Source organism: Phoca vitulina, unplaced genomic scaffold, assembly GCF_004348235.1.
Source record: "Phoca vitulina isolate PV1807 unplaced genomic scaffold, GSC_HSeal_1.0 scaffold33, whole genome shotgun sequence".
NCBI lineage: Eukaryota > Metazoa > Chordata > Mammalia > Carnivora > Phocidae > Phoca > Phoca vitulina.
Window position 1 is genome coordinate 15151745 of NW_022589736.1, and position 14726 is coordinate 15166470.

At 49.4% G+C, this 14726-nt stretch overlaps 1 protein-coding gene across 4 annotated transcripts in view; it reads right to left on the minus strand.

Moving 5' to 3' along the window:
- Nucleotides 1-14726, minus strand: part of FRMD4A (FERM domain containing 4A) — a 319871-nt gene that overhangs the window by 52996 nt on the left and 252149 nt on the right. For all 4 annotated transcript variants that reach the window (XR_004301957.1, XM_032425609.1, XM_032425608.1 and 1 more), the window contains 2 exons: nucleotides 10419-10557; nucleotides 4507-4648 (listed from right to left, as the gene is read on the minus strand). Coding sequence is in view for 3 of the 4 variants with exons in the window: in XM_032425609.1 (XP_032281500.1) it covers nucleotides 4507-4648; nucleotides 10419-10557 (281 nt within the window). In the remaining variant the exon portion in view is untranslated. The remainder of the gene's footprint in view (nucleotides 1-4506; nucleotides 4649-10418; nucleotides 10558-14726) is intronic.

A 14726-nucleotide genomic window follows, 5' to 3' on the forward strand; every position in this document is an offset into this window, starting at 1 on the left:
CATGTTTGGAGTATCTACAGGATGTCAGGCACTCGCCTATAAGCAGAAAAAAGAATTTTCCTTTTTCTTCTTTTAAGTAGGCTTCATGCCCAAAGCTGAGCCCAACACAGGGCTCGAACTCATGACCCTGAGATCAGGACCTGAGCTGAGTCCAAGAGTCAGATGCTCAACTGACTGAGCCACCCAGGCACCCCTGAAAAAGGGATTTTAAAATGAGAATTCACTTCTCAAAATATTTTTAAGGAATATTTATTAGACACCTTTTTTGTCTTTCCTTCTCTCTCGCTCTCTCTTTTTTTCTTTCTTTCTTAACATAAGGCAGTAGGTGAAGGAGAGAGACCATGTGACCAAATAGGATACTGAATTAGATGCATCGTATTTTCTAAATGAAAAGCAGAACATGGGGTCTGGCAAGTGTAATAAAAAGAGTGTTTAAAATCAGGGCTTTCCTGGAAGAGTAATGCCTCATCCATCTGTGGGAGTGCATCACTAAGGAATGCTCAAGAAACAGGCAAGAGGATGCCAAAGGACAAAAAAGAACGGAGTGGGACACCAGCCAGCTGTGGAGCCATTTAAGCCAGCTAGACAGACGTCCTCACTGCGGGGGACAGGAAACCCTCCCTTCCAGGTGGGGCTGCAGAGGGCGTGCCCCAGGTGAGGGCAGAAGACAGACGGCCAGCGATCAGCAGCTGCAGGGGCAGTGACGACCAGATCTGTGGACACTTGAAATTCCCTTTGTTAACTGACGGCCTCTATTCTTTCCTGTTTGGGATCTCTCCCCGCATGGTCTTCCTAAGTCACTGGAGGGAGGCCTCCCCACGGACCCTCAGCCTTAGCCTCAGGCTCTGGCTGGCAGGACTGGGCAGGGTTTGAGGCGCTGCCTGGTCTGGTCATGGGGCATGGCTCATACTTTCTGGGCTTCTCATCTCCTGGGGCTTTCCTCTCGCACAGTGGCGCAGCAGAGGGTGGACAAGGAAAGAACCCAGGGGGTCAGGGGCCACGGATGTTGCCCCTCTGAAAGTGGAGAAGGAAAGGTCTTTAGCTGCCTCCAGCAACTCCCAGACAGCTCAGCCTGGGGCCCCTGAAGCGAAGTTATCACCCATTTGAAAATCACTTTAATATCTTGGTATAAAGATGCCTTATTTGATGTTATTCTATTATTCTGTTCTATCAGGCTGGCGGCAGTCACACAGATGCACTGCTTTCTAATCTTGAAGATGCCTAGATCTCACTTGCTGATGACCGAGTGATGTCCGTTCTGGTCAGGAGGTTTGGGCTTCCCATGCACAGCCGGGTCCGTGGCTCTGTTAGGTTACTGGCATGGCGGCCCCAGAGGCTGACAGATAGGAGTGGCCAGAGGAGACAACCCAAGACACAGGTCTGGAAGACACTGAGCAACCCTGTCACCTCAGGCTTTTATCTCTTCCTCAGCGGGAAGAGTGGCTCAAGGTGTGGTCCCCAGACCAGCTGCATCAGCATCTCTTAGGAACTTGTTACAAATGCTAATTCTCAGGCTCATCCCCAGACCCGCAGAGTTAGACACCTTGGGGCTGGAGCTCAACTCTGTGTTTGAACTGCCCTCCAAGTGATTCTGATGCGCCTAGAAGTTTGAGAAGCCCTGGGCTGCAAGAATCCATTCTCCTTTGGGATAGAATCCAGAACTCCTTTGGGAAAGTACCCAGATTCCCAAATGGATATGAAACCACAGCAGGGATGCACACCTCGCTGAGCCTGAAGGATGAGCTGGGCTCATGTGTGGCTGGAGGAGGAGAACCGTTGGCAGATAAATCCAGACTCGAATCTCAGACCCTGGGCTTTAACAAGGGTCAGAAGTGTCTAGACTACAAACACAGGGGCGGGTGCTGGCTCTGCCCTCTGCCTCTCGGCAGGGGGTTGAGAGTGGCTGTAATTTGAGGCAGGGGTCTGGGGCTTTGTAGGACATCCTCTTCAATACAAGACAGCAACATTCTCTACAACTTTCACTGTAAACCTCAAGGTCTCAGAAATAATGATCATTTGGTTCGCTGTGCTAATGAAAACATTCTGAAGAATCTGAGGCAGGGAGGGGTTTATGGTAAACTCTATGGTGACCTGGCAGAGGGAGATCCAAGTTTTGTGGGGCATGAAGCTTATATTGGTGGCTTCATTTAAGGAAAAGAATGCAATTATTACAATAGCCAAGATATGGAAGCAACTTAAGTGTCCACTGATGGATGAATGGATAAAGATGGTGTATATATACACAATGGAGTATTACTCGGCCACAAAAAAGAATGAGCTCTTGCCATTTATGACAACATGGATGGACTTAGGGGGTCCTATGCTAAATGAAAGAAGTCTGAAAAACAAATACCGTATGATTTCGCTTATATGTGGAAGCTAAAAATCAAAACGAATAAACAAACAAAAAGCAGAAACATATCCAAAAATACAGAGAGCTGGTGGTCGCCAGAGGGGAGGGGGCTGGAGAGAGGGGCAAATTGGGTGGAGGGGAGTGGGAGGTCCAGGCTCCCAATGATGGAATGAGTAAGTCCCAGGGATGCGAGAGACAGCACAGGGAATACAGTGGATGATATGGTATTAGTGTTATAGCGTGACAGACGGGACCTACACTTGCAGGGAGCAGAGCATACCACAGATGATGAATCACTGTGTTGTACGCCTAAAACTCATGTAACATGTGTCAACTGCACTTCAAGGTAAAAAAGAAAAGAATGCAAAATGTGTCATGTTCACAGAAACACATGGGCCCTCCCAGGGCCTCTGAACGGCCTGCCCGGTGTGGACCCCTGAGCTGAAGCTCCATTAGCCCCCCAGTAAATGGGCCTCCTGGTCCTGAAGGGGCACATCCTCCCCCTCGTCCTTCGGGTCTATGTTTTCTCCTGGCTCTGACCACACTCAGCTAGCCTAGGAGCTACCTAGACGCTTCAGCCTCTCCCCTCTGCGGGCTCTTCCCCTTCTCCCTCTCTCCCACTGCTGCTGTGTGCAGTCACTAGACGTGGTTCCAGGAAAGACCCCGGGGACCGACGGGATTTTATTGCTATGAAGACATCACTTTCCACTGCTCATGCTTGCTTACTTGTTTCTCTTTGGTGATATTTTCACTTCCATCCTTTTACAACCACGGAAGCACCGGGGAAAAGAAAAACAATGAAAAACTAGGAGAGAAACATAATAGGGAAGGTGCAACAAAGAGGAAGGGCAGTGAGGGGTGGAAGAATCTAGACCAAGCCGATGGAGGCAGGAGGCAAAATCCGGGCAGGCAGGATGCCTCCGTGAATGAAGGCGTGCTGGCTCCCCCGTCAGCAGAGGGTGGAAGAAAGGGCAGCAGAGAAGGGAAGGCTGGGTGTGAAGGTGGGGGGCCTCCGTGGACCGCATGGGGCGGGGCCTCCGTGGACCGCATGGGGCGGGGCCTCCGTGGACCGCATGGGGCGGGGCCTCCGTGGACCGCATGGGGCGGGGCCATCACAGATGGAGGGATGCTCCAACAGGGGTAGAACAAAGGTGACGCTAAGGACGTAATATTCAGAGACAGCTCCTAGAATGCTAGGGCAGGAAGGAATCTTAAAAATAAAAAAAAAAGAAGAAGAAGAAGAAAGAGCAAGCACTCTGGAAGATGGGGGAGGGCAAACGAAAACTTTTTGCTTCTCTTTCATGGCTCGGAGGCAAGGGACACTGTCCCCAGGAACAATCAGCCTTTGATGGTGTGGCCTGGGGAGTGACCTGCATTAGTTATACTTTCTAACATTTCCAAACAATGATCGCCTCCCTCCCTCTTCCTGCACTCCTCAAACCTCCCCCTCTTCCTGTCACTGCAGCAAAGGGCCTCCCTATTCTGGACATCAGCCTCCTCTGAATCCTCAGAGCTTGTCCGCCCCTCCCGCATCCAATGACAAAATGACTTGCCCAGGGCTCTTAGAAACAAGCTTGGAATCAGAGCCTTGGACTCAGTTGCAAAAGGCGCTTAACTGCTACACCGCATTCCGTGACCAGGACTCTCCTTGCCGAAGGCCAAGAGTTTCTGTACCTTCTAAAGTCCTGAAGAGTTCCCCTGCGAATAGGATGCAGTGTTGCTCAGCACCACGAGCCTGCCTTCAGCCCCTCCTTAGTTTAATTCTCGTTTAAGGACACACAAGTGAACCAACCCCACTTCGCCCTTGGACTTGACATTCCTGACAGTCGGCCTTCAGCATTCAGAAGGCTCTGCAGGGTGCCTGAGGAGAGGTATGGAGCCAACAGTCCTTCCCACACGGCATGGTTCTGCTGCTTCTTATTCCCCCCCCCCCCCCACCCTTTGGCACTTTTGGCGGTTTTCTCAGATTCCTATTTGGCTCAAAACCTTGGTCTCACAACCGGAGCCAGCTCCTTGTGAGCCTGCCAAGCTGCGTCCTCAGCGGCTGCCACTCCCGGACCTTCCCCGGAGCCACTGTGGGGTGGAAGCCACCCTCAGCCACAGCCTCTTCCCCGGCTCCCTGCATGGTGGCTCTCCAAGAAAAGCCCGCTTACCTGACGACAGGAGGCTCCCGCTGCTGCCACTGATGATCTTCCCCTTGCTCCCCATATTGGCCAACTTGGAGGTCTTCAGCGTGCCCGTCTCGGTCAGGTCAATGGCGATCTCACTCAGGCTTCGTGCGGCATGGATTTTAGACTAGAATGGAAAAGACAGCCGGGTTATAAAGAGGTGTTCGGAGAGAGAACGCTTATCACCCACGGGCTTGGGGTCCTGAGATTTAGCAAATGGACTACTGTCCTGGCTTGCAGCACTTTTAGGTTTCTGTTCTCCGGCTCCGTCCCTAATCACGGAAGCTCCCTGCAGGAGGTATGGCTCTAGAGCGGACATGAGTGATGCGTTTTCCAAGCTATTCTACGGGCTCTACTATGCCGTGCCCAGAGCAGGGACTCTGGCATCAGACGGACCTGGTCGGAGTCCTGGTTTGGGGAAAGTCCCTTGATCTCACGGAGCCTCATGATTCCCAGCTATAAAATGGGGAAAAACACTACCTACCACTGACGGTTCTGTTAGGGTCAAAGGAAGTAAGGCATGTGAAGGGCTCCCCTATGCCGTCCCCTCGTACACAGCTCTCAATAAATAGCAGTGATTATATTTTGTGTTTAAAGGAGGAGGAAAAAAATAATTTTCAGCTTTGTGAACGACAGAAGTATATGAAACAGATTTATGAAGTCCCCATAGATTCTGAGGGGATTTAAATGCCTTCCAGTGTTAGCCCCGTGGCCATGGAACGTTTAGAGGCTTGGCACGTGATGGTGCTCTAGACATACAAGGAGCATGTCTACATGTGTAGAAGCCACTGAACAACTGCTCGTTTGGACGCTCAGGCCCCACCAATAAGCGCCTGACACCGTGCTCTGCTTCTATTTTGATACCTGTGTGCTCCAAAGTCTTCAGATTATAGTTAACACTCCACTCCATTTATCCTGCATATTAACTGGCCTGCCCTGGCTAACAGTAACACCGGGCTGGATTAATTAGAAAAGTACTCTGTTATCACAATCCTATTCCTAAAAGTGTTTGTTTTTCACAAAGCTACCTTTTTTAGTTACTGCCCTCAGTAGATGAAAATGGGTTTGCATTGCCTACACATGTGTTTGATGTTTGCTTTTTTTTTTTCCCTTCTTCAGGAAATCAATTTTTGTGATCGTGCTTAAGGCAATAGACTTTACCCACAGCACGAGCTTAATGAAAAACACTGTAAATGCTAGTAGAACCCACACATTTGCTGAGGTTTCTTTCCGTGGCCATTGGCTATAGCCCATACAACGATGGAACTAGGTGATGTCCTAAACCAAGATTTTCAGTCCCTTCATGTGTGTCCGCCCCCACACACCCAAGTCTGTCCCCCACACAGGAGAAGCCGGCAGAGGGCGGATACGGGGGCCACGGCGGGTGGGTAGACGCTGCCCATTCTCTTCCTTACTGACAGTCTCTGCCCAGGTGCCCTGCGCTGTCCAGCAGAGGCTCTCTGAACCCCCATGGCCTTGCCCTTCCTCTGGCCTCCACACTGATGCAGACACTGATGAAGGACCATGTCTTCCAACAGCTGAGCACTTTCCTCTTATTATAAGAGAGTCTAGGATCAAGGAAACATGGAGTGTTTTTGCTTGTTTTGTTCTCTGGGTATGAACAATCATCTCATTGGTCCTTCCTTGACTGATGTCTCCTTTCTGACCTCAACTCTGAATGTCCCTGCACTCAGATCCAGGTCACCTTCCTCAGGTCAGGGCCTCCTTGCTCAGGATATAACCCTGGCCACCAGGGCCCCCCACAGCACTCTGGCTGGGGGTGTGGGGGCTGGGGGTGTGGGGGCTGGGGGGCAGAAGCAAGAAGTGCCTTTTGTTTCGCATGGACAGCGCATGTCCACAGGGCCCATCTGGTTGAGCTTTACCCTCTGAGCAAGCAGAGGGAGCACACCCATTACTTTCTGCAGCACTCTTCTTTACCAACACCCACGCTCGAATAAAAAGAGCTGTCGCTTGCAGCTACTTAATGACTCATGGAGACACAGAACAACTCAGCGTGGTGGGGAGGCGCCCATGCTTTGAAGTCAGAAAGATCTGGACTGGAATCTTGGCTCTGGCCAGTTCACCACTGTCTGGCCATGACCTTCAACCTGTCTGATACTCAGATCCCTGCTTGTAAAATGGAGCTCTTAAAACCCAAATGGCAGAGTTGTGATAAGGACTAAATTAGATAATATAATGTTGAGGCCACTGGAATTGAAATAGGAACAGGATCCAAATCAGGGCCTGGAAGTAATTTGCTAAATGAGGTGAGACTGATGGCTCAACCTGGTACTTGGGGGAATCTCATTAATCACACAGAAGACCTGTCCCCACCCCACCTCCATTCCTGCCACACATCGGTCTGAGAGGCAAAAACCAAAATATGGAAAAAGGGACCAACAGCTATCCTTCCCAAGGGAGACTAGATTCGTCGAAGTTTTAGGAAATTACTAGCTTCTCTCCAAATGGAAATAGGACAATGACCAAAAAGACCCAGTGCAGAGAGCGATGCTAAGAGGAATGAGTACAGACGGGGAGATTCTTTCCTCGAAAAGTCGAGTCTTTGGGACAACACAAAAGAGCCTCCAACATTCTGAACATTGTGCTTTGAGGGTCTTGCCCTACTGAGTTTTATTACTGTTATCTCACAAGCAAGGTTGCGTTGTCCCCTACCATGCTGTCACTCTGCTTCTGATCTAGATGGAATGAAGAACAGAAGACAGATCAGAAAAAAAAAAAAAAACAATTAAGAAGAAGGAAAGATGTCTGGACTGGAGGCCAACTTGAGAAGTCCCCACTCTGAGTTCAGAGGAGAGGTGTCTAATGTTTACTCTCAACAATTTGAGCTTTCAACTATTTTCCTCCCAAGTCAACAAGACATTCCTTAGCTCTGGGTTCTGGGCTCCAGAGGTTGCTGGGATCCTTGGGGTCAGCAAATATAAGTTACCAGTTGTAATTGGTGCCTGGACAGCCTCTCATTCTGCATGAGCCGCAGGAAACCAACCAACAGGGGCTCTTTCTGTTGTCTTTGGTGATGGAAGGTGTTGGTATGTGTATGTGTGTGTGTGTGTGTGCGTGAGAGAGAGAGAGAGAGAGAGAGAGAGAGAGAGAGAGAGAGAGACGCTGTTCTTACAGGATTGGCACAAGGATCCTGAAAGAGGAAAATGCCTGAGCGCCAGGGAAGAGCCTGAGACTGCTCGGCCACCCACTCCTGCTGACTCAGACCACTAGACTGCACTTGTCTCTGGGGCTGATAAGCATCACTTGGGAGGCCTGGGCTTTGCCGAAGCCCTTCAGAGAAAGGAATGGATGGCATGGCCTGGTGCAGCAGGGTGTGGGGCAATGGCCCCTATGCTGGCCAATACCGGCTACTTAGAAATATTTTGCAGCCCGTCCCAGGTCTCTCAGCCGTCACTCACCAGAGGTCATTCTGCCCATCAGAGACGGATCACATCACCCTTGTACAGAGAATGACATTCCAGAAGCGAAAGGTGTCGTAACGTAATTCCTAAGGGGAATTTTATCATCTCTGACTTCATCTGGGAAACTCTGAGAGAACTTAACCTTTACACAAGTGTTGGCCGGGGAACAGTATGTTGGATTAATGATGATGATAAAAGATAGCACATATCTCCTAAAGCAATTTCACACACATTGTGTCATCGGGCCAATCAATAATTTCCGTATTTTCTTTCTTGTTCTCTAATCGGGAAAGCAAAGCAGGAGCAATGGAAGACTTGCCCAGGGTCACAGAACTGGAAATGGAGTCCCTGGACTTCCACGTGGGAGAGTTGGTTGCTCACCTGCCACTGTGGGTTGAGGAATGGGTTCCTATGAGAAATGGAAGGGCTCTGGAGCATCCGTGAGCATTCAGAGCTTACTGGGGGAAGTTCTGCTCCTGGGTGGATGTGTATTTCCTTCCGTCCCCCAAGGGTCACCGAGAAGGATGGCTGAAATTTCCCTATTGCTGTGGGCACCTGCTTTGGCCTTTTAAAAGACACTTCCTGTTAATAAATGATCTTTGATAATTACTTTTTGAAGTTGACTTGCTGCATCAGAGGGCTGACCTGTAAGCCTGGCCAATAAGGCTTCTCCAACTGCAGAGTAAGACCATCTTTGAGAACGGGGAAGAAGGCCCTGCTGAACGGCCTCTTGCGTTGCCCAAGAGACCCTCAATGCAAAGAACGAGCATGGGGGTTGGGGATGGGAGGGGTAGATCTCAAACCGCTAATGTACTAACCTAAGGGTGAGATACACTTTGTCTCTTCTCCTTTCAAAATTGTGCCGTCAGTGTGTGTGGGGTCTGCCCACAAGAGGAACTGGCAGTGGGGTTTGGGAGGGCTGCCAAGGTCTCTACCCCTTACCACCCATTCCCAAACAATGCAGAGGATGGAATCGATGTTTTAAGGTTTGGACCTCCAACTCCCGAGACCCGAGGGCAAAATGCTGACACCCACCTACTGTCTCAATCTAAAGCATGAGTCAAAACGCTTTGGCCCTGTTTCTTTTGATCTAATCGGGCTTCAAATCCCTGTGCCAATGTCCATCATCACCAGGAAAGCTGTGGAATGCTCCCATTATGCCTAACAACAAAAAAAAACCCCTCCACTCTGTGCCCATTCACCCCAGAAAATGACCAAAAAAGAGGTCAGGAAGAAGACTTAGCAGAGGAGAAAAACGTGTTACAGAGAAGAAAGTGACAGCTACCCAGGAAGGGCTCGGATTTGAAGCTGAATTATGAGTTGAGAGATTGTTTCCTTTTCTCCTATTTTTGTAATATCTTTCTCCTTCCTCCCGCTAGATCCCAGGTTACTCCTTCCACTCCCCTTCCCAAGCCAGGGAAAGAGCAACCCCATCCAGACGGAAAATGAGGCAGAAGAAGAAGCTGTAAGGATCCAAGAGGGCACCGATCTGATGAATCTTGGGTCCAGTAAGCCTAGGGTCTGGCCACTTCCTTGCCTCCCGAGAACCCACATGATGGGACAAAACCTCCCAGGGGCCAACGCCCAGCTCCTTCCATAGCTCTGCAGCCCCTCCCCCCACGCCAGCAGGATCCTGGGAAAGGTGCAAGACCCATCCTGATGGGGCTCTTCAGCAGAGAGCTAACGAATGAGAATGGCTCGTGGGGGGGATGCAAGGCAGCACAGAAGACGGGCTGGAGGAAGAGGGGGCCGAGTGTTGATATAAGCTGTGTGTGAACCAAGGAGACGTCATTCTCCCACCCGCCAGAAAATGCACCTGCGTGTCTGCATTGGGGCTGGGTCAAATCTCCCTTGGAGGATGACTGTTTACCAAGGCCCGAGGCTCCAGGCCTACCTTAGGGAAACAGGGTTGGGTGCTGCTGCTACTTTTTTTTTAATGTTTCCACTTCTGACTTTTAAAAAAAAATGGAGGTGGCAGTTGGAAAGGCCTGAAGCGCTTTCACAGCAATTATCCTGAACAGTTAGACGGTGTCTATTAATTGCAAACGGTTGCTTTTTTTTTTTTTCCTCTCTCAAAAAGCAAACAATATGCCACTGTTTAAACACCATACAGGGCTTCACGGCTTGTTCCAGGGAGAGGTTCCTGAGGTTCAGAAGCATGCTCTGAATTCCTCAAAAGGGCCCTACCTGGCTACAGTAAACGGTTTGAGAGGCTGCAACCGTGGTTGGGCCCGAGCCCCTTAACCAAGTTGCGTGGAACGTGCCCTTTGGAAGAGCCCGTCTCCTTCCTCCCTCCCATAATTCTTTCATACCTGTGCACATCTCGGGGCAAGGGACACGGGGCTGCCCCCACCCACCCAATTCCCAATCCCTCAACTAGGAGACACGGGCCCTTGTGTGCCCTTAGGTAAGCCTGCGGTGTGGTCAAAGGGCCGGTCATTGTGGAGTCCCTCCCAGCCCCGGAGAAGGACTTACCTTACTCTGCTTTCTGTCCAGATAGAACTGGTGTTGGCTAATGGCCATAGCCCAAATGGACTTGATCAAAGCCGGACATGCATACCACGTATGCACTGCAATGCCACTGTGTCCAAATGTCCTCCTTGTCACTGAAGCCCTGGGATGGCAAGAATCACAAGGTTCAACCATGTTGATGATGCGGGACTCCAGTGACTGGTTGACAGCTTTTACTGAGATCCCCATGGGATTTAAAAGCCCTTGCATAAATGGGACAGATGAGCGCACACACGCGCGCACACGCGCGCGCGCGCACACACACACACACACTTAGGGAAACTAGCTAGCAAAGGCCATCTTTTTAATTGTTTAATAAAAATCGTATATATTTTCTTTAACCATTCATCAATGGACTTTTGGGCTCTTTCCACAACTTGGCTGTTGTGGACACTGCTGCTGTAAACATTGGGGTGCATGGACCCCTCAAATCAGCATTTTTGTGTCCTTTGGATAAATACCTAGTAGTGTAATTGCTGGGTCATAGGGTAGCTCTATTTTTAACTTTTTGAGGAACCTCCACACTGTTTTCCAGAGTGGCTGCACCAGCTTGCATTCCCACCAACAGTGCACGAGGGTTCCCCTTTCTCCACAACCTTGCCAACACCTTTGTTTCCTGACTTGTTAATTTTAGCTATTCTGACAGGTATGAGGTAGTATCTCATTGTGGTTTTGATTTGTATTTCCCTGATGATGAGTGATGTTGAGCATTTTTCATGTGTCTGTTGGCCATCTGGATGTCTGCTTTGGAAAAGTGTCTATTCATGTCTTCTGCCCATTTCTTAATTGGATTATTTGTTTATATTTCTTTATATGTTTCGGAAATTAACCCTTTATCTGACATGTCATTTGCAAATATCTTCTCCCATTCCCTCGGTTGCCTTTTACTTTCGTTATTTCCTTCACTGTGCAGAAGCTTTTTATTTTGATGAGGTCCCAATAGTTCATTTTTGCTTTTGTTTCCCTTGTCTCCTTAGACAATGGAGTATTACCTGGTGATCAAAAAAAATGAAATCTTGCCATTTGCAACAATGTGGATGGAACGAGAGTGTATTATGCTAAGTGAAGTAAGTCAGGGAAAGACAAATATACGATTTCACTCACATGTGGAATTTAAGAAACAAAATAGATGAACATAGGGGAAGGGAAGGAAAAATAAGATGAAATCAGAGAGGGAGGCAAACCATAAGAGACTCTTAAAATAGAGAACAAGCTGAGGGTTGCTGGAGGGGAGGTGGGTGGGGGGTGGGCTAAATGGGTGATGGGCCTTAAGGAGGGCACTTGGGATGAGCCCTGGGTATTGCCCGTGCGTGATGAATCACTGGATTCTGCTCCTGAAACCAGTGCTGCACTCAATGGTAACTTGAATTTAAGTTGAAGAAATTATATAAATTTCAGGTGTGCAACAGGATTTGATATACATATAGTGAAATGATTATTACTGTCAAGCTAATGAACAGAGATCATATCTTCACATATCTGTCATGAGAGCCCCTGAGATCTACTCTCCTAGTTCATTCCCACTATTCAGTACAGCATCATTAACTATAGCCCTCACACTGTACCTTAGATCCAGAGGCTTATTGTTCTATGTAACTGCAACTTTGTACCTCTGACCAACATCCCCCCATTTCCTCTCTTCCCTGGCCCAGGTAACCACCTTTCTACTTTCTGCTTCTACATATTTGACTTTTGAGAGTCCACATATTCATGAGATCATGCAGTTCTTTTTCTCCCCTCACCCCTGCATCTGGCTTATTTCACTTAGCATAATGTCCTCCATGTTCATCCACATTGCTGCCAATGTCAGGACCGCCTTCTTTCTTACGGCTGAATAATACTCCATTGTACATATACACATCACCATTTCTTTATCTGTTCATCCCTCCATGAACACTTAGGTTGTTTCCATATTTTGGCTATCATGAATAATGCTATTCTTTTTATTTACTGGCTCCTTAGGGTTCAGAATTTGTCCATCCTCTGCCTCATCTGGGATAAGATGGGTCATTCTAGGTCACTGGACGGTCCTTTCTGAGCTTCAGCTCCTGGCGCTGGGCCAAGACAAACTTCAGAAACAGGAAAAGCCTTTGACAATGTCCTTTATTAAGCAGGCAATGCTGCCTATGGTGAAGGATAAGTAAATTCTGTTCTAATCACCAGCACAGGCCACAGCCTGTGGGATGTCCCGAGGGAGTCCGGACTTCTCACACTGCTCTAACTCAGTGTTCCTTGAAAGAGTTGGTTATCAATCTCAAATTTAGTCAGCCGGCAGGCAGGGTATAAGGAATCAAAACAGGGATGACAGAAAGGAGTGCAGCCAATCTTCCGCACTACCCACCGACACATACACATTTACAGAGCAGCTAGGGCATATATCCATCTGGGGTACACAGAGGCAACCAATGAAAATCAATGAAAAGTGGGAAATGTGGGTTCCAACATAATTCACCACATCCATGATGTTGGGGGGAAAAACAGAGTGATAGGATCATGCTTTCCGTGAAGTGTATTCCATAGACTAGGCAGATGATTTTGCAAATGAAATCTGAGAACATGTGTTTGCATGCACACGCGTGTGTGTGTCTGAGTGTGTGCGCGCGTGCGTGCACGGCAAGGTACTGGGGTGGGGCCCAGGGTATTTGATGTGAACATCAGGAGAGAAGAGTGTGTTCTCAGGTTTAAGATACCTAATCTGGAAGAAACTTGGGTCATCAGGACTCATGAATAACTGTTTTTTTAATGACACATTTTCCCTGGAAGAAAATCTAGAGCTGTTCCCATCAGTTTTCCTTGGGGGCTAAAGACCGAACAGAGGGTCTTCTTCAGACCCACCTTTAGGGAGAAATTCAAATCTGGTGGCTCGTTAATGCTACTGATTCTAGGCACAGTAATTCCTCGTTTAGTTAAGTTAGGAGAAAACGTCAGCTCATGGGACAGAACACGGTTGAAAATAATGGGGAGGGAGCCAGCAAGAGAGTTAGGAGGAGCACCCCACCGATCTCTGTAGAAGTAAAAAGAAACCGATCAGAACTCCCACGTTGGCTTCCACAGCCGTGGCTGCTCCTGGGAATACGTGCAATCTTTTCTCCCAGAAAAGCTGAATTAGAAAGGAGAAGTAACTGGGCGTGTGTCTGAGTGAAAGCATGAGTGGGTAGGGGCCAGGTGCTTGTGTTTGTAAGGGAGGGGAGGGAGGAAGGGTTCAGGAGGTTGGCCAGGTCTAGGAGGTTCTGCAGGAACACCACATCAGACACTGGGAGTTTTCTCCTGCTCCATTATTCATTTATCTCTTCTCGGCATCTTTCCCTTCAGGCTCTTCCCACCCCACTGACTTCTCTGTTTTGCCTAAACTTTAGAAACGGAGTATTTGCCAAGCCCGGAGAACCACCGAACCCATGTGGCTATCAAGTTGGGGGGTCCATGTATAGGAACACAGATCCAAGGTTACCTTCTATGGTCCCACCCGGGACCAGGCGACCCAGGACACACGGCACCCTCTGCCTGGGCTGATGCCCAGTCCCCACCGTGTCCCACCGGTGGCCTCTTCAGGACATGATTCTCTTCCTCACTTGCCCTCCCATCACTTTGGTTCTGACCCCCTTTCCTGGCTGGGACCACCCCAATGTAGAGTCAACCAGACTGGTCTTCCCTGCTCCAAATAACACGGCAACAGCTTTGGGCGCAGCGGGTAATGGAAGGAGCGCCCTGCGGCCGTGGGAAGGGAAGAGGTTTCGGGGCAGAGCAAAGGCACTGTGCCAAGGAGCTAACCTGCAGCAATCCCCTTTGCTTGCCTCAGTGCACACACGGAAAAGGTGTCTTTAAAGCATCAGGGCAGACACCCCCCTGGCCTCCCTCCCTGCCCCGCCCCCTCTCCACCTGCCTGCCTCTAGGCTGGTAGAGGGCTGTTTTCCTCGGGGAGATGTGATCACACTCTGTGCTCCACCTGCCTCTAGCACCTCCCTTCCCTCTTCTGTCTGACACCCACCTGACGAAGTCTTCATTCCCCGCCCCCCCCCACCCAAGGGCCGACCTTCAGCTCGAAATCCTAGTCATGCTTTGAGGTTCAGCTCAGAATCCCTCCTTCTCAGGAACCTGTCCCAACCAGCCTGGCTTCTGGCCACCTTCAGTATTTATGGTCCACGCCATCCGGCACTCGGGCCCCGGTGTGTTGTGTGGAGCGTAGTGGGATGCCTGTGAGCTGTGCAGTCAGGCTCCCTGGGTTCAAATCCTTCCTGGACCACTTGCCAGCTTTTTATAACCTAGAGCAGGTGA